This window comes from Anabrus simplex, chromosome 3 (genome assembly GCF_040414725.1).
Source record: "Anabrus simplex isolate iqAnaSimp1 chromosome 3, ASM4041472v1, whole genome shotgun sequence".
In the NCBI taxonomy this organism is placed as follows: Eukaryota; Metazoa; Arthropoda; class Insecta; order Orthoptera; family Tettigoniidae; genus Anabrus; species Anabrus simplex.
Window position 1 is genome coordinate 218,737,937 of NC_090267.1, and position 20,088 is coordinate 218,758,024.

A 20,088-nucleotide genomic window follows, 5' to 3' on the forward strand; every position below is an offset into this window, starting at 1 on the left:
CGAGTCTGTCTCTTGTGTGTGGTGTGCATCTGTTTGGTTGTCGGTGGCTGGGTTGAGCCGATAGATGTTTCTGTGCTGCTATCGGCTCGGGTACTCGGGTTACGTACCCCTTCTTTCTGAGCTTTGCGGCTCAGGGGCTGGGGTTCTTTTCCCTTCCCCTTCCCCCTCTTCCTCCCTTTAGCCTCCCGGTAACCGTCACCGTGGTCTCCCGGCTGGGTGGCTGGGTCCAAGGTTTCGGTCACTCCGCGCTCACGCTGATCTTCTCCCTCCGAGCTTTCAGAGTCGGCCTCCTGGGATGACAAGTCCATCACCATCTTGGCCTCGTTGGAGTCTGAGTCCGATTTGCCGGCTTGCACGGTGGGGGATTGGACTTTAGGTGGCGCCATCCGGCGAGTCCGGTTCTTATTGCCCTCTTTCCTTCCCCGGGGGGCCGCCTCTTCGCTCCGGTTGATGGGACTTGGTCCCGTTTTCCCGGTGCCCAGCTGGTTAACCACCAGGTTGGGTAGGAGGGGGTGGGTTGCGTTGGGGGGACAGCAGGCCCCGATTTCAAGTAGTTAGCGCCCTGGGCATACAATATTTAGCCACCCCCACCCCCTGCTCGTTTTCCTGTTCCTCTAAAAAATAATTGTTTACAAATTAAATATTACAGTTTTCAAGATTATGAGTTTTAGAACAGCACATTATGCAAATACAGTTAATTCTCATAATTGAACTTATCAAGCCAAATAAAGGTAACAGCCAAATAAGAATCAGGCTGTTTTTATTTTTATTTAAAAAGCCGTTGGTTTGTGTGTAAGTAAATAATTATAGAAATAAGACATATTTCCTTCATAAAATTTAAATATGTAGATTAAATTCAGGTTTTGATGATGATGCTTGTTGTTTTAAGGGGCCTAACATCTAGGTCGTCGGCCCCTGATGGTACGAAATGAGACGAAATGCAATGACAAAATAAAAATTCAAAATCCTCCACTGACCAGAATTCAAAGCGTGAGGACGAAAAATGAACGGATGGATATGAAGTTCAAAACTATCAGTGGAACGGACCCGCAATGCCTCAGTCTCAGAAACTGATGGAAAACAATAGTAATACTCACCAAGGGACTGCTTTTATAGCTCAATACTGAATCGATAATCCTTGCAAGTTAAAGGGGTCCAAAATATAGACCATCGGCCTCTCATAATGGTACTTATCGCTTGGAAAGTAGAAACATGGTATTTAACATGCTGCGGTACTAATCAAAAGTATCAAAGACTCACGGTATTCTACACATTATGGTACTACTCACAGGTAATGAAATTGGCACATGCAATACAGACCTATGGTGTTCATCACATAAGTGTACTAACCACAGGGACTCGTACTATCCCGTGGTGTTCCTTATATAGTGGGTACTAATCATAGGCAAGCCACAACCCTGGCGTCGCTCATATAGTGCTACTAATCACAGGTACCGTTAAAGCCTGACCGCACGGTGCTCCTGATTGCTACAAATCACAAACCTATTTCGTACCTAACATAGTGGTACTACGCGCAAGTAATAGCGACCCACGGTGTTCTCCGCGTGGTGGTACTAATCACAAGTAGTTTCATGATTCCAATCCAGTCATCCCTTGGTCGCCCCTTTTAGTCGCCTCTTACGACAGGCAGGGGATGGCGTGGGTGTATTCTTCGTCGGCGTCCCCCACCCACAGGGGGTTGTGTGTTCGGTCCGCGAGAGGTATTTTATTTCCCTCAAGTCCGCCGGCAACCCGGTTAGGACCCCCTATCCGCCACCTGGGACGCGCCACGTGGGAGTATCACGTCTCCCCCTGCTACGCCAGCGTAGTAGGTTCGTGGAATTCAGGTTTTAAATTTAGAATAGTTTAAAGTGTTTTATTTAGGCTAATAAAATAATTGGAATAATTTGTGGAATGTCAAAGTAATTTGAGTTTAATGAATTTAAGACGTAATTCACGCAGGCCATAATTACTCGATCCGCCAGCCGCCGCCCCTCAAAAACTGGCGCCCTGGGCAAGTGCCCAGTCCGCCCATTTGTAAATCGGGGCCTGGGGGACAGGTGCTCTCCGTATTGGGTTTGGCCTCTTGCGCTACCGGGCCGGATGGCTCTTCGACCCCAGTCCTCGCCACGCCAGCAGCTGTTTCAGCTATGCAGCGTTCGGTGCGGGCCGCATGGGCTGGACCATAAGGTGCGAGCCTGGACTCCGGTTCGCTTTAGAGTTCGTGTGTGAGTTTGTGTTTGTGTCTAACATGTGTCGTATGTAGTGTTTCGTGAGTGAAACACCATCTGTCACGTTAATTCCCTTCTCTACGGCGTCAGTGTCCGGAGCTAAGGTCGTCTGTGACCTTGCCAGGCCACAACCCCCCTGCGCTTATATAAGCCCCGGCGAGGCGCGTGTACGATGGAAAGTAAGCACTGGCGAGAGCCGCGAGTAGCCGAGGAGGTTGGCGAGCAAGTCCCCCATAAGTGGTTGTAGTAAGGATGTAAAGGAGAGGCCATATAAGTCTCTGGTAAGACCCCAACTAAAGTATGGTTCCAGTGTATGGGACCCTCACCAGGATTACTTGATTCAAGAACTGGACAAAATCCAAAGAAAAGCAGCTCGATTTGTTCTTGGTGATTTCCGACAAAAGAGTAGCGTTACAAAAATGTTGCAAAGTTTGGGCTGTGAAGACTTGGGAGAAAGACGAGCTGTTCGACTAAGTGGTATGTTCCGAGCTGTCAGTGGAGAACTGGCGTGGAATGACATCAGTAGACAAATAAGTCTGAGTGGTGTCTTCAAAATGTAGAAAAGATCACAATATGAAGATAAAGTTGGAATTCAAGAGGATAAATTGGGGCAAATATTCTTTTATAGGAAGAGGAGTTCGGGAGATGTTCAATACATATCCAATTTCTTTACAATCATTTAAGAAAAGGCTAGGAAAACAACAGATAGGGAATCTGCCACCTGGGCGACTGCCCTAAATGCAGATCAGTAGTGATTGATTGGTAGCCTTGTTGCGCCCTCTAAGTCAACATTTACATTTTGATCTTTGATCGAGTATCCAGTAATCGGGAGATAGTGTGTTCGAACCCCACTGTCGGCAGCCCTGAAGATGGTTTTCCGTGGTTTCTGATTTTCACACCAGGCAAATGCTGGGGCTGTACCTTAATTAAGGCCACGGCCACTTCCTTCCCATTCCTAGGCCTTTCCTATTCCATCGTCGGTGCGACGTAAAACAAATAGCAAACAAAAAATTGATCCTTAGTCGCGCATTCCCATCTTTCTTTATTCTGGGTAGCATCTCGCAGATCTTGGACGTATTTCCTATTCATGCATTTTCTTTCCTTATAATTTCTTTACCGAGTTCGATAGCTGCCGTCGCTTAAGTGCGGCCAGTATCCAGTAATCGGGAGATAGTGGGTTCGAACCTCACTCTGGGCAGCCCTGAAGATGGTTCTCAGTGGTTTCCCATTTTCACACCAGGCAAATGCTGGGGCTGTACCTTAATTAAGGCCACGGCCGCTTCCTTCTCAGTCCTAGCCCTTTCCTGTCCCATCGTCGCCATAAGACCTGTCTGTGTCGGTGCGACGTAAAGCCAATAGCAAAAAAAGACCTGTGTCGGTGCGACGTAAAGCAAATAGAAAAAAATTCTTGTCCATCCCCACATATTGTCTTCTTTTGTAATTAAATCTATTTATATTTTCTATGAATCGATTACCAGATTTGTAATATGGTATGAATCTGTTATTTCCGTTATATCCTTCATAAGGTTGATTACTTCTACATTGGCATCTAATTTTATCTCTTCTTCTTTCTTCTCATTCGTTCCATTCCTTCCGTCCATAGTTTCTTGAATTGTTTCGTTTTTCACCGGGTGTGTTCCTACCAGTATTTTCTTGCGTTAATACGTTTATTGCTTCTTCATTATTTTGCTTACGTAGTACTCTACTTGTAGGATGTATCGTTGTCATATCTAGCTGCCTCAATATATTTTACTTATCAATCGCGGGTTCTACATTCGCAGCTGCTAATAATCTGGCGGAAACTCTTTCTGTATTGTTTTAATCGCCTCGAGCCCACTGGGTGCTGCATCTATATAATGGAATCGTTAGAACTGATACGCAAAATAATCGTTAAACCTTGTCTGACCTGTCGACGCATAGGCCTATTTCTTTGAGTATAATTCCAACCTTACGTTTTGTTGAACTTCAGAGTTCCAGAATCTTCTTAGAAAAGCAATTTCAAATTCGTCGTATTCATGGAAACTATATTTGAATGCCTGATCCCATAAATTAGGATTCGAGTCTAAATGTTTCTCTATTACTAGTGACTTTTTATCCTTGGGAATCCCATTTTCGCTAAAATACTCCTCCATTTCTCTTAGAAATCTTTTTGGTGACATGCTCGCTGTATATTTGAAATGTTTCCTCCTGTGGTCATATGTCTTGAAGATGTTTATTATCGCGGGACTTCCATTATTATTTCCCGTCATCATACAGTTGTTGATTTGACTCGGTTGTTAACGTGGGTGAGGTATTAACGAGATGAAATGAATGACGTGATATATGATACTAGGAAGGGAGAGGGTGAAACCCGGCCTCGGCACGTAGCCTACTCCTGTCGAATAGCACCAAGGGATCTGCTAAAGGCTTAACTTGTCCATCCGACGGACGAATCACTATTACAGCGTCATATGCCCTCACTCCATATGAGCACTGTGGAGAGGTTTGGAATTTAGTCCAGACTTTTGGCACCCAATCTAGTGATTAGAAATTGTATTTTTGATATTGGCACCGACACAGATAGGTCTTATAGCGACGATGGGACAGGAGAGGGCTAGGAGTGGGAAGGAAGCGGCCGTGGCCTTAAGGTACAGGCCCAGCATTTGCCTGGTGTGAAAATGGGAAACCACGGAAAACCATCTTCAGGGCAGCCGACAGTGGGGTTCGAACCCACTATCTCCCGAATACTGGATACTGGCCGCACTTAAGTGACTGCAGCTATCGAGCTTGGTTGGAAATTGTATACCACCGCCTCCCCTACTGTAGCAGCCAACATTCTGATGGTGAAATTTTTTTCGACCAACAGGACTCGAACCGGCTGACCTCGGTGTCAGACCGTTTAGACTTCAACGCCTTAACGATCATGGCCATCAGGCGGGCTAATAATAATAATAATAATAATAATAATAATAATAATAATAGTGTGGCCTCTCCTTGAGTTTGAATTCCGACTTCATCAACTGTCAAGAGAAAAATCTCACGAATACTGCTTGAACTCAACCATATCAGCTAAGTTTTATGTACCTTCACAAGATGTCACCACCATTGATTCTAAGTGCCTCTTAATGTATTTCACTGTAATTAACTTGGTCAGGAATTGCTCCTGTTTTGAGGTTGAGTAAACCTAAATTATCTTCAGCTGTTTTTGAATTGCCTCTATTGCCCAATACCTAATGATCAACCAATCTGCTCTCTGCCTTATGATGCCTTGTTCCACCAATCAAAAGTCTAATTATGTCACTCTAAATCTGCACCCAGCCAGTTCCTATATATGGCTGTGAGTTTGAGCCTTAAGTGCAATTTTGTTTCGGGACTTTGAGAGTGCTACATTTAGTGAAATCTCACTCTGGGGGCTGGTTGACGTGGCTGGGGCTTGCTATGGCGTAGCAATGGCAGTGTAAGGTAAAGCAGAACTATCACCTAATTATGTGAACTTTACCTATGTGTGGCAAAAGGAGAATTCCAACATGCCCTGTAGCATGTAACTGTTAGGTTGCGCTGCATTTCCCTTCAATTTTAATGTAGGCTTTTCTTCTTTCTGTTACGACTTCGAATGTAGGTTTTCAAGGCAGTCTATGGACATATGTAAAACCCTCATGGGGATTTGTAATGTAATAACGCACGGTTATGTACACACATTTCCCTTACTCACTTTGTTTTCTGGTGACTAAATATTGTAACTAAATTTCCTATCCGTGTTTCAATCTTTCTTTTCTATCTTAGTCACCAAGTAGTATGGCTTATCCTCTGTGTCATGGGCCTTCTGGCCGGTTGAGTTTTATTGACAACTCATGTCACGGGATTGCTTGAGGTGTTCAGCATTCTTTCATTTTGTCCTATTAATCTTGGTTTTCCCCTTATGTGGCCGTGTGGTATGAGCTTTGGCTCCCGTAATGTTGTGGAACTTTCGATCTGCATTTGTGTGTGGCTTCCCCATCTTGAATAAGGTTAGCGAGTGTAAAAGTTTGATGAGCTTTTAAGTACCGGTATACGAGGGCCATCCAGAAAGTAGTACCCGTTAGCGCCGCATGAAGCGCTGACGACTCGGGGAGCCGCTGGGCAAGGTCAGACCGCGTCAATGGTTTGTCTGCCTGCTCTGTGCGAGGTTGCGCGACGCTAGCATTGCCTGTGTTATGTCTGTGATCGTTTAAAATGTTTAAAACAAATTGAGAACCCCGCCAGTTGTGAAGTGAGGGCCGTGATTAAATTTCTTAAAGCACGAAACGTTCGACTTTGTGATATTCATCGCCAATTAACGGAGGTGTATGGAGACAATGTGATGGACGAGTCGTCTGTTCGGCGCTGGTGTCACAACTTCAACCTGGGGGAGGGGAAATACACACGACGAGGAGCGTTCAGGGAGACCATCTGTCATTACAGACCAACTGCTGAGCGCAGTAGACGAATGCGTGAGGAACGATAGGCGCGTCACACTTGATGAACTCGGTGAACATTTTCCTAATGTGTCTCGAACAATTGTTCATGAAATTGTCAAAGACCACCTGCATTATTCAAAAATCTGTGCAAGGTGGGTCCCTCGCATGCTTACAGAGGAGCACAAAACCAAGCGTATGGCTGCAGCACTGACGTTTTTGGGACGTTATTCCGATGAAGGAGACTCTTTCCTGACTCGCATCATTACTGGGGACGAAACATGGGTTTGTTATGCATCACCTGAGAGTAAACGACAGTCAATGGAGTGTGGCATCATGCTTATTCACAAACCAAACCAAACCAAAAAAAAAAAAAAAAAAAATCAAGATAGTTCTGTCCACCAGGCAACTCATGGCAACCGTTTTCTGGGATCGCCGAGGTGTACTGTTCATTGATTTTATGGCCCGTGGAGGTACAATTAATGCTAATGCGTATTGTGAAACATTAAAGAAATTACGGCGGGCAATACAAAATCCACGGTGAGGTCTATTGTCTACAGGCGTCATTCTCCTTCATGACAATGCCAGGACTCATGCAGCTGCGATAACACAACTTTTGCAGCAGTTCAAGTGGGAAACCTTCGACCATCCCCCGTATAGCCCGGACTTGGCCCCTTCGGATTTTCATCTTTTTACGAAGCTTAGATTTTCTGGCGGGAAAAAGATTTGACAGCGATGAAGAACTTAAACGAGCCGTGACTACGTATCTCAATACGCTGGCGGCGGAGGACTATGACGCTGGAATACAAAAACTCGTCCCACGATATGACAAATGCCTAAATTTGCTTGGAGATTATGTGGAGAAGTAGTGTAAAGTATGCTCTTTCCAATAAAAATGTGTATATTTGTTAATATTTACTCCTGTGTCTTTATTGCGCAAGTAGGTATCACTTTCCGGATGGCCTTCGTATAAGGCGCTGGCCTTCTGACCCCAACTTGGCAGGTTCGACCCTGGCTCATTCCGGTGGTATTTGAAGGTGCTTAAATACATCAGCCTCATGTCAGTAGATGTACTGGCATGTAAAAGAACGCCTGTGGGGCAAAATTGTGGCACCTCTGCATCTCCAAAAACCGTAAAAGTAGGTAGACGGACGTAAAATGAATAACATTATAAAAAATCAATTTCGTCCATAACTATTAGAAAGAAAAGACAACAACATACTCCCCTATCTTAGTTCAGTTTCATTTCTAAACTGTTCTGTCTTTCCACGTGGAGTCTGTACACTGCTGACAGTTTTTTTTTTTACATTGCTTGCAAAATTTCAACAGTTTGTGTACCCAGTCTCTGTTTTGAGCATGGTTTCCCATACCTTCTCCCTGGGAACACTATTGTATGCCTTTGTCAGATCTGTAAATTTCGTGAATATTCCCAACTCTTTTCCATTAATTGCCTCATGCTGAAGATTGTGTCCATTGTAGATCTTCCACTTCTAAAGCCATACTATTCCTCTTGCAACTCTCCTTCTACCCTTCTCATTCTTCTATCTAATATACTTTCCAGTATTTTTGCCACTTGTAAATAGAGTGTACCCCCTGTGGGTGAGGGATGTAGATGAAGAATACACCCACGGTATCCCCTGCCTGTTGTACGAGGTGACTGAAAGGGACCCCAGGGGCTCTTAACTTGGGAGCGTGAGTTGGCAACCATGGGGCCCTTCACTGAGTCCTGGCATTGTTTCCACTTGTGGCAAGCTCCTCACTTTCATCTATCCTGTCCAACCTCCCTTGGTCAACTAACCCCGCCGGTATTAGAGCATTCGAGGCCTAGGAAGTCTTTTATTTTCATGACCAACATGGCCCTTGCCATTCTTCGTCTGTTACTTCATTTTTCAAAGTGATGGGCTTTTCTTTTTTTCTCTCTTTCTCCCCCCTGTGGGTGGAGGACGCAGACAAAGAATACACCCACGGTATCCCCTGCCTGTCGTAAGAGGCGACTAAAAGGGGACGACCAAGGGATGAGAACCATGAAACTACTTATGATTAGTACCATCACATGGGGAACACCAAGTGTTGCTTTTGTGATTAGCAGCAGCAGGGAGTGGTTCACTGTGAGTTTACAGTACCTGTGATTAGTATCACTATATGCGGAACACCACGAGCTTACGTTGCTTGTGATTAGTACTATTACATGAGAAATACCATGGGTCTGGGTGTTGCCTGTGATTACTAGCACGATATGTGTGACACCGTGGGTCTGCGTTGCCTGTGATTAGTATCTACTATGTGAGGAATACCACAGGAATACAGGTGCCTGTGATTAGTACACCTAGGTGAGGAACACCATGGGTTTGCACTGCCTATGAGTGACGCCATTATGTGAGAACACCATAGGTCTGCATTACCTGTGCGATGTACAATACTTGTGAGTAGTACCATAATGTGTGGAATACCATGAGTCTACGCTACTTTTGATTAGTACCGCAACATGAGAAATACCATGGTTCTACTTTACTAGGGATAAGTACCATTACGAGAGGCCGTTGACCTGGATTTTGGACCCTCTTTAGACAACAAGCATCATCAATTCAGTATTGTGCTTTAGAAGTAGTCCCTTGGTCAGTAATACTATTGTTTTAAGATAGTTTCTGGGAAGGTGGGGCATTGCGGGTCGGATGCACTGATTGTTTTAAATTCATATTCATCCATTCATTCTTCATCACATTTTGAATTCTGGTCAGTGAATGATTTTGGATTTTTAAATTGTCATTACATTTTGTCTCATTTTGTACCATTAGGGGCTGATGACCTAGGTGTTAGGTCCCTTTAAACAGAAAAGCATCATCATCATAAGAGTGTGATTTCTCTATACTCTATCACACACTTTTTTGTCCCCCTTCTTAAAAACTGGTAGCCTATTATTATTCCCTTTCCCCTAATCTTCTGAAACACATTTGTCTTCATATGCACTTTCCAATCTGTACACCCATTGTAGTCCAAGAGGGTCCAGCAGCCTTTATCATTTCCACACTAATTTAATCCATTTCTGGTGTCTTCCCCATTGACATTATATGGACTGCTAATTCCACCCTTGATATGGTTATATCATCTATAAGGGCAGATCAGCAAAGACTGAGACTGATTTTTTTTCCTGTAGCTTCCATAATAGTTCCAATCTGTAACATAAATATTTGAAAAGAGCAGGTTTTTATGTATAATGTACGTAGACGACAGCACTTTTGTGTTGATAGGTTGGTAGTAATGCTTTATTTTGTAGACGCTACGTGCATTTCACATACCAGACAATGGAGGTGACGCGGGAGGAGCAGTACAGTGCATTCAAATTCTGTTTTGTATTTAAATCATACAGCCACTGAAACTTACGAAAAGCTGAAGCATTGTTATGATCCTGAAGGAAAACAAGCCAGCACAGTGTGGAAAATTACCAAAAAAGGCAAAAGTTGTTCCATCTGCAGGAAAAGTGATGGTGATTACACTTTTTGACTGTAATGGAATGATTTACCAGCATGCAGTTCCCCCTCACACTACTGTTACTACACATCAGTATTGGCTACACTGAGGAAGCACATCACAAAGAAATGACCTAGCTGCAGTCGCTTAAGTGCGGCCAGTATCCAGTATTCGGGAGATAGTAGGTTCGAACCCCGCTGTCGGCAGCCCTGAAAATGGTTTTCCGTGGTTTCCCATTTTCACACCAGGCAAATGCTGGGGCTATACCTTCCTTCCCACTCCTAGCCCTTTCCTATCCCATCGTCGCCATAAGACCTATCTGTGTTGGTGCGACTTAAAACACAACTAGCAAAAAAAAAAAAAAAAAAAAAAAAAAAGAAACGATCAGAGCTTTCTTGGACTGGAAAGTGACTTCATCATGACAATGCATGACCTCATGTTGCAAATCAAGTCATGCAGTTCTTTGTTCGATTCAACATTACCTGTGTACTGCATCCACCTTATAGCCCTGATCTTGCACCCTGTGATTTTTTTCCCCATCACTAAAGGCAAAGCTTAGGGGCATTCAGTTTGAGAATTCTGAAGCAGTGCTCAAGAAAAGTGATTCTCAAGGACCTGACAAAGAATGGTCTGCAGCATGTGTTCAAGGACTGGGAGAGACACCATAAAACGTGCATAGAAGTAGGAGGGGACTACTTTGATAAAGATCATATAAACATTGAAATGGAGTAATAAACGTCTGTGAAAAAAAAATCAGTCTCAGTATTTGTTGATCAGCGTTCTTACTGCACAATTTCTCACATTCAGCAGTTTATAAAAATTCTCCTGACATCTTCTCTATTTCTTCTGGATGTGTTAGCAACTCTCCACCTTTCCCTTTCATCAACTTTGTATAAACTCTTTCTTTCCTATTACATCGTATAATTCCATACAGCATTCTTTTATTGCTAGCTCGATCTGTTTCCATCTTTCATATAAATTCTTCCCAACTTTTCTTTTCTTCTTTTACCAATTTCTGACATTTCCTTTTATTATCAAGACACTTCCTTTTGCTTTCTTTTTTTCATCTCCATTCTATTTTTGCCATGTTTTCATTTTTTCTTTCACTGCTCCTCTCACCTTCTCATTCCACGGTGGTGTCTCCTTTTCGTTCACTTCTGATATTCTACCACAGGCCCTCTCTGCCCCACATACAAATGCCCGTTTGAAGTTGGACCATTCATCTTTCACGTTTCCTACTTCAGTAAATGGAATTTATTTGTTTCAGTGTCACCAGAAATTCTTTCTTTTAAATTATTAGCTTTTAATTCCCACACTTTTATTTTACTATCTCTTATCTCCTTCAATTTTTCCTATTTCTCCATTTTCAGTTTTGCTGTCACAACTCTATGATCTCCATCGAATACTTCTCCTCGTAAAACTGTTATATCCAACCGTCTGTGATTAGTCCTTTCCACCAGAAAGTAATCAATTTCCGTACTGATTTCATTCTTCTGTCACCACAGCCATATCTTGTAATTTTCCTGCAATGTTTCTTCCGAAACCATGTGTTGCCCACAATCATTCTGTTCCTCTCAAAATACTCAATTAGTTTCTGTCTTTCTCCATTCCCTTTCTGTATCTATATGGTCTGATTACGTTTTCCTTTCCTTGTCCATAATTTCCCACCTGTACATTTATGAGTAAGTCTCCCATGATAATCACTTCCACATCAGTTATATCCTTTTCTAGTTTCTCCAGGAATTCCTCAATATCCTCCTCTTTGTTTCCTGTCTGTAGCACATACACTAGTGTGAAGTCCTTCACTTTGTTCCTCATTCACAGTCTAATTTTTATTATCCTGTCATTAATGAACTCTACCATATCCATATACTCTTCCAGCTGTTTTGATATCAGGCCCACTCAATTTTTTGACTCTCTGCCACCACTTCAGTATAGTTTATATCCTTTCCTCATTCTCTTCTTTCCTTTCCCATTCCATTTAACTTTGCTCAACCCCATCATTTCAATACCCTATTTCTCCATAAAATCCACCACTACTTCTGCCACTCCTGTCAGGGTCATAAGTTTGATTAAGCCCACCTTCATGATGTTGGCTGTTGGTTGCCCATTTTTCTAAGTTTCTCCAGTGCCCAAGAACTGCACATCGCTTGCAGGAGGGTACACCCTAACCTTTCCTGAGACAAGTTCTGAAGGCCAGATCATATATAGGCTATTATTATGGTGGGGTCACTATTCCCAGAGGCATTTTATACCTACTACCAGGTGTAACCTTAGGCCACTCCTCAGGAGTACAGATGCCTTTTGCAACCACTTCTCTGAAGTACAGACATTGCTGACAGGAAAAAGTTCGTTTTTTATCTGCCATTGGGACTGGGTCCTCTTTTGCCATCTAAATCATTGACTATGTCCTCCTTTCTGGTGAATTAATGTGTCATTTCCTACACAGAGGTCTCACCTGGCCTCTAAAGGGAGGGCTCCTCCACCCTTAGTCGTTTGTCCTCCCTTTGGGTGTAAAGTTTAGAAATGGTCCTTGACCTTTGGCCAAACAGTTGCAGGTAGTACCATCTACTGTCACATATGATAGCAGAATGATCCTCACCTGAAGTCAATTACGTGGATAAAATTACATTTTATAGAAAGTTGCATTTGCAAGTAAAGGTTACTAAAATTGTATTTTGTTACAAGTAATTGGATTACTTTTACTTTCCAAATCTGATCCTAAGTACTGTACACAAGATGAGTCACTCTTTCACATATTATTTTTCCTACCTGGCGTTCGACCCTCATATGTTTTTTCCCTAACCAGCAACACATTAGTCTTGGAATTACCAATTTAAAAAAAAAATCTTACCTGCTAAAGCTATTCTGTCTGCAGAGTAAGAGATTGTAAGTAAACCTTGTCTGCCATTAAGGCAAAGTCTTAAACAGTTATAATTAATAGTTATTATATTTTCACTCAACTGAATCCAACTGTGACATTTGTATCTTTCAGTAAATGATCTATGTATACAAGGTGGCTTTGCCTAATATGTGGGACTGCTTTAAAACTAGAACTCAAACTATTAACAGCTCTCACAGCGGGCTGATTCTAAATAGCTCGATAGTTATTGCATTAATTCCTGTTCCCTTGGGCCCCAGGGGCTCTCAGCTTGGGAGCGTGGGTTGGCGACCACAGGGCCCTTAGCTGAGTCCTGGCATTGCTTCCACTTACTTGTGCCAGGCTCCTCACTTTCATCTATCTGACCTCCCTTGGTCAACTCTTCTTTTCTGACTCCGGCAGTATTAGACCATGATATAGATGTTGATTCCCATAGGGAATCTGAAATATTTGTCTCGAATGAGTAAATTTATAATACCAATATAAATGGTCCGTTATTGGACATTATAAATTTTCCAGCTAACTCATTCCTGGTTGCCAGCATTTCACCCTCGTGTGCTAGGTTAGGCTCATAAGTTGGTACCTAGCACACCTACCAAGACGCTGGCCAGTGCATACCGTGAGGCCACTGTGTAGGCTACTTGGAGCCACCAAGCAGGCATCAATTTTTGTTAAAGAGACGAAGTCTCTCATAGTGCATTTACACTGCCGGTGGCTCCAAGTAGCCTTCGCAGTGGCCTCCACGGTATGCACTGGCCAGCGTCTTGGTAGGTGTGCTAGGTACCAACTGATGAGCCTAACGTAGCACACAAGGGTGAAATGCTGGCAACCAGGAATGAGCTAACTGGAAAATTTATAATGTCCAATAATGGACCATTTATAGTGGTATTAGACCATTCGAGGCCTAGGGAGTCTTTCATTTTCTCACCCTTCGTGGCTCTTTCATTCATTCATTTATTTCAATTAATTCCAACGAGCCTGCAGGCTCATACATAGGAATTGTACAGGACATTACATACTGGCGGGCACTTACACATCATTTTTTAGAGTGTCAGATCCCTTCCATTTTTTCCCTCTCATTAGTGTTATATAGAGGATGGTTGTCTAGTTGTACTTTCTCTTAAAACAATAATCACCACCACCACTAGCTGTTCCCTTGCGTGTAGATTTATACAATTACTGGTTTCATCTAATCTGAAAATTGTTATTGTTATTATAATAATAATTTTTTTAAATGACAGAGTTGGCTGTTAGCTTGCATTCAGGAAATAGTGGGTTTGAACGCCACTGTTGGCAGTCCTGATTATGGTTTTCTGCGGTTCCCCATTTCACACCAATCAAGTGTTTAGGCTGTACCTTGGTGAAAGCCATGGTTGCTTCCTTTCCAGTCCATTTTCTACCACATTGTTGCCTTAAGACCCATCTGTGTCAGTGCAACATAAAACAAATGGAAAGAAATCATCATCATGATTTCCCCTTATCTAGAGGCAGTCATATTGTGGCAGATATGGTTCTTATTCATTTTACTCTCTAGTTTCACCACTCATAATCTGTTATTGTATTTCAGTCCAGGTTTGTTAGTTTTATGCTGTTTTTAATCAGGTTCATCGTATTCATCATAATGTTGGTTATTGTGGCCTCTCCTTTTCATTTATAATTTCATTGTATTGACAATGATTCATCATTCTCTCATTCAGTGTTCACTCTCAGTATATTTTCTCCATTTTAAGATTTGACTTTTCCTTTTTTCCTATCACAGAGATCAACTAGGCTAATCTAGAGTTATTAATTTGCCTTAGCTATGACATTCACTACCATTTGCAGTTAGCGCACTTAGAGGTTCTATCTCCATTTTTAGGAACCATACATGTGGACCTTAAAAATATTCAATTCTTAAATGAATAGGTTCATGCCTAACTAAAATGCATCGTGGGCTACTCTTTGTCTTTGTGACAGCCTGCAAATACTGTACAAAAATTAATGATCTTACCTAATGTCCATAACATACAGGTTGAGAAAAAACTTGTAGCTGTTTTTGACAATATCATTATCATAGTCATGAGACCTCCAGTTTTACATGCAATCTGAACTTTGGAAACATGACTTTTCAACATAAATCCCTCATGCATTTGTTGGGAATTGAACCATGACTGCCTTTGTGAGAAGCGAGTGACTAGGATGCCACTCAGCTGTCAGGGAGATTTAGGTTGATTATAATGAATATAATGCCAAATAAATAAAGTTAACACATGCTTAAAAACTATAAACAGGATGTGCAGAGAATCTTGTTAGTGCCTGGCATTATTACTACTGTACTCCAGTAAATTTTAATTTATAGTACAAACCTGTTTGAAAACTGTTACTGTCTGTCTAATGTGTTCATTGTCTGAATATTTTTGAGTTCTTGAACTAAAACCTTGCATTTCCCATTGTAAAAGTATGTTTTGAAAGGAATCTTCAAGAATAAAGTTGAATACCTTTGTGGATTTCTAAGAACTTCTCTTTCATAGACGAATAATTTTTTTTCCTTTCAGCCTCTCCTTTTAATTTATTTGTTCATTTTATCAAATATGGTACCCATTTCTAGTGTAGAAATCAGTGTTCATTTGTCTGACAGATATTTGTTGCTTCCATTAGATATGGACAAAAATGCATACTTTTAACATTGCTAAATGAACCAAAAATTTATAGATCTATCAGTGCAGAATGTTTCATTATAGGTGATGAACGTTGTATTTCTCTGAAATAAAATTCTCTCAGTAGGCTACCCTTAACATTGCTTTTTTACTATTACTGTATTTTAATGATGAATGCTTCGTTGAACATTGTGTAATTTAAAAACATTTTTTGTATTGTTTCTTTCCGGAATATTTTTGGATAGCTATCAAAATTGTCATTACTGCTTTTTTCTTTTTACAGATTTGAACACAATGCTGAAAAAGAAGGGTATTGATGATATGCCGATAGAGATTTTGTTAAAAATTCTCTCCTACTTGGATGTTAATTTTCTTCTTTATACTGATACTGTACAGAACGTTTGTACTCGATGGAGACAAGCATCACTCCACCTGCAGCTCTGGAAGCATCTTGTGTATCAACCGGAAGAAACAGTTAGTGATGTTAAAATTATATCTGTTCTTAAGAAGGTCCCAATGTTGCGAACATTGATTTTTGACAAAGTGAAGATTGGTCAAGATGTGCTTGACAGCTTGATTGAATATTGTACTGATATAAGAAAATTAGACTTATCCAAGAATGAGATAAGTTCAGTGTTCTTAAGTAATCTACTCTACAAATGTCCAAAAATTGAGTACCTAGTTATTCAGAACAGGTGTTTAGCTAATGTGAACAATGCTCGTATTATTGGACAGTTTAGTTGTTTAAAAACTCTCATTGTCAAAGATGAAAGTACCTCAATCATTCATCTAGGACCAATAGCAGAAGGCTGTCCAGCTCTCCAACATCTTGACATCCAGCATCTTAGTTTCTATACTTCTGATTTAGAGAAACTGTTGCTTGCAAAGTATGCACAATTGCAAACTCTTAGTTTGTCGTATGTCAGTGAAGAAAGGTGCATTGATTTATCAGAATGCAGAGCACTCCACAAGTTAAGTGTAGATTGTACATATCTCATTACAACTGAACCAGAACTACAGTTCCTCACCCCTGCTAGTCACCTGACAAGTTTATCTTTGATAGACTTAAGATGCATAGATGTGAACAGTGTTAAACGACTGTTTGAAAAAAAGAATATGGCTTCACTAACAGAACTTACTATAGATGAATATTATTCCTATGAAGATGAACTGGCAAATGTGGTAGCATTTAACTGCCCTTTACTTAAAAAGCTACATTTGACTAGTTGCAGCAATTTGACAGATAATAGTTTGAAAAATTTAGGTAATCTCTCCAAACTAGAATCTGTTGATTTCTTTGATTCAAGAGTAACAGATAGAGGTATAGAATATCTTACAAACTGTAAACACCTCAAGTACCTTGGACTTGGCTGTTGTAGGGAGCTAAGGGAAAGTGGTATGAAATTAATGACAAATTTCACCGAATTAGAAGAGTTGGTGTTGTATGGTTGTGACATATCAGGTTTACGCTTTGATCTTATTCCAGAAAAACTTAAGCATTTGAACTCTCTTCAAGTTAGTTCTGAAAGTGAATACCAGGATGCTGAAGAACAACTTAGTTTTGCAATGCCACATTTAGTCATAGAACATCCTTCAAGTCTGTTAGCTCATCTGTATCAGATATTCAGAAAGTACCAATGAAGATGCTAATAGGTAATGCATGTTGTATAAAATAATTTATTACAACTTTGAATTCAGGTTTTGCATACTGTTGTTTGTAATATGTTCATATTTAGGGCCTATATTGACAAATTTTTGTATACAACTGTATTAATTTATTTAAGGAATCTGGTTACTGATGGCATGAAACTGCCTTGTTATGTATAGATTTTCATGTCACATCCAGAGAATCTTTGGATAGATGTGCACAGGTAGTGGAACTAGCCAATAGAATATCCAGTATGACTGATTTTGTTTGTATATATTGTATATAATGTAGAGTTGACAGATACAGTAGCTGAGAAAAGAATTACTTATATTGACCCATTGGATTCAATTCGCCCTGTGTTTCTAGTCTTTTACCACATGTATTCATCTTTCTCTCTTTTGTCCCCTGTGTTAATCCAGCTTTCTTCATAGCCTAAACTTCCCTCATTAAGACAGAAGGCCTGTCAAGATGGCTCCTCATTGACTGTTAAAAATCTGAGAAGAAATTGCTGTAGAGGAATTGTAACTGACTGCAACTGATGAGTAGAGAGCCAAATCTGTTTGAAGATGGCAGTGTCTGAAGATGTGGAGATTATTCTTGTCCTTTTGTGTTTTCTCTTTTTCCCCCTCCTCTTCCCACAGTGTCCAATTATATGTTCCTTTCAATATTCCTATCTTTCTGTGTATGGTTTGATTAGTACTTGCCATTCAGATATTTGGGGAGTTTGTTGACATTGAATAGAAGCTGTACAGAAGATGTATGAAGCAGAATATCTATGGAAAAAGAGAAGCTTTCAGAAAGGTGAGAGGACTTTTGACGTCTAAGGCAACCACTATTAATTTAAGAAAGAGGTTCACAAAGTGTTTTGTGTGGAATGTGGTGTCATACAGACATTAAGAAAGAAAGATACAAAGTGCTGTATTTGGAAAGTTTTGAAATCTGGTTGTGGTGAATAATGGAAAAAGTAAAATGGACAGATAAAGTGAGAAATGACGAAGTGTTAAGAAGAGTAGGAGAGAATAGAGACCTGATCAAAATAACAAGGAAGAGGAAAATATCCTAGCTGGGTCACATACTATGTAGAAATTGTCTTCAACAGAGAAAAAAAGATGGAAGATGAGGAAGAAAAAGGTTTGGAATGTTAACAGATGTCAAGCAAGGTAGAAGTTATAAACAATTGAAACAAGATGCTCAGGACAGAAAATCATGGAGGATATCCAGTTGATACCTGTCTCAAGACAGATTCACAGAAGTAGTTGCAGCCCTTGTTTATTCCTTTCTATTACATTCAGTACTGAGAAAAGGATATGACAGAAATGTTCACAGAATTGAAGGATATATTGTAAAACATACATTTTCATCCTGTTTCCTTTTTGTGAATAATAATATAGTCATTAGACTGTTCTAGTCTTATAATAACCATATCCTCCTAACAGTTGCCATTTATTTGGATGTAACAAAGTTTTTCAGATTAATGTCCTTAACCAGTTATGCCCACTGGAGTAGAACATTACTTACCCATGACCCTTAAGGTACCAGGATGTACTGAACAATTATATGTGAAAGGATGATAATCTGTTTAACCAGAGAACAGTAGAGCTACTCACAATGTTGTTATCGGTAGCGCTTCGTCAGGGCAATGACTCGTACACTTTTGCTAGTTTTTATGAATTGTTATTTTTCATTGTCGATTTAAGAGGGTTTAAATAGTTGTTAAAGTCCAGATTGTAATGGTAATATATATAAGTTATGGTATGTTTTATATTTTCATTTGATATGACTAAATTATAATTACAAGTACATCTGAGATTTAGTGAGGTACAAGTGGGAGTGGAGTAGCAATGTAACAGTCACACAAAACAATTTATAATAGACAATGAATAATAGTACATGACACACTATTCAATTCTAATGTTGGTCATAATGATGAAATCTTCATCTTCCTCTGTGTCCTGCTCCGTAGCTAAATGGTTAGCGTTTGGCCACAGCGGTCCCCGGTTTGATTCCGGGCGGGGTTGGGAATTTTAACTATAATTGATTAATTCTGCTGGCACGTGGTCTGGCTGTATGTGTTGTCTTCTTCATCATTTCATCCTCATCAAGACTTGCAGGTCGCCTACGAGCGTCAAATCAAAATAAGTGCATTGGCTAACAGACCATTTATGTTGGTTTTATAAATTTACTCATTTGGGACAAATATTTAAGGTTCCGTATGGCAATCAACATCTATATCATCGGAAGGTTCAACGAGAATATTCTGTATTTCTTCTTCCATGAGGTCTCCATCCATTTCAGACTGTTGACCATATACAAAAAACCTAAAAAATATAGATACAGAGTCCCGGTGTATATTTCCACACAACTATTAAGTTAAATATTTTACCTTATGTAATTAAATGTAAACTATATGGTGATCATTAGTAGCAGTTCATCTTGGAGACAAAAGAAGTAGTAGCGCTTTGTATCGGCGACTGCGATTTTAGAAACTTATCCTAAACAACACTTACCTCAACTTTCTGTGCACTCTCTCGGCTAGCAGGAAGGAGCCTAAACATTGTGCTAGGCACTGCCAGACATGAGGACAGAATTAAATGCAGAATTGGGGGAAGCTTAAGTGTATCACGTGTTCGTCGTGGAGGTGAGCACTACCGATGTAGGGTTAATTTGATGAGAGGTAAAGCTTGTTCCAGATTAGGGGCTGTATAATACAATTGTTTCATATACTGCTGCTGAACTCTAGTATGCTCATAAAATATCCCCAGAAGTGAATTGGGAAGAATACAGTATTTTGCAAACAAAAAATAACCATGTC

General features: G+C 40.7%; 1 protein-coding gene across 2 annotated transcripts in view; it reads left to right on the top strand.

Annotated features, from left to right (window-relative positions):
* Positions 1 to 17,610, top strand: part of LOC136867168 (F-box/LRR-repeat protein 20) — a 66,776-nt gene extending 49,166 nt beyond the window's left edge. For both annotated transcript variants that reach the window (XM_067144284.2, XM_068227044.1), the window contains exon 2: positions 15,912 to 17,610. In XM_067144284.2, the coding sequence (XP_067000385.1) occupies positions 15,923 to 17,269 (1,347 nt within the window). In that variant the 5' untranslated portion in view covers positions 15,912 to 15,922 and the 3' untranslated portion in view covers positions 17,270 to 17,610. The remainder of the gene's footprint in view (positions 1 to 15,911) is intronic.
* Positions 17,611 to 20,088: the final 2,478 nt, after the last annotated feature.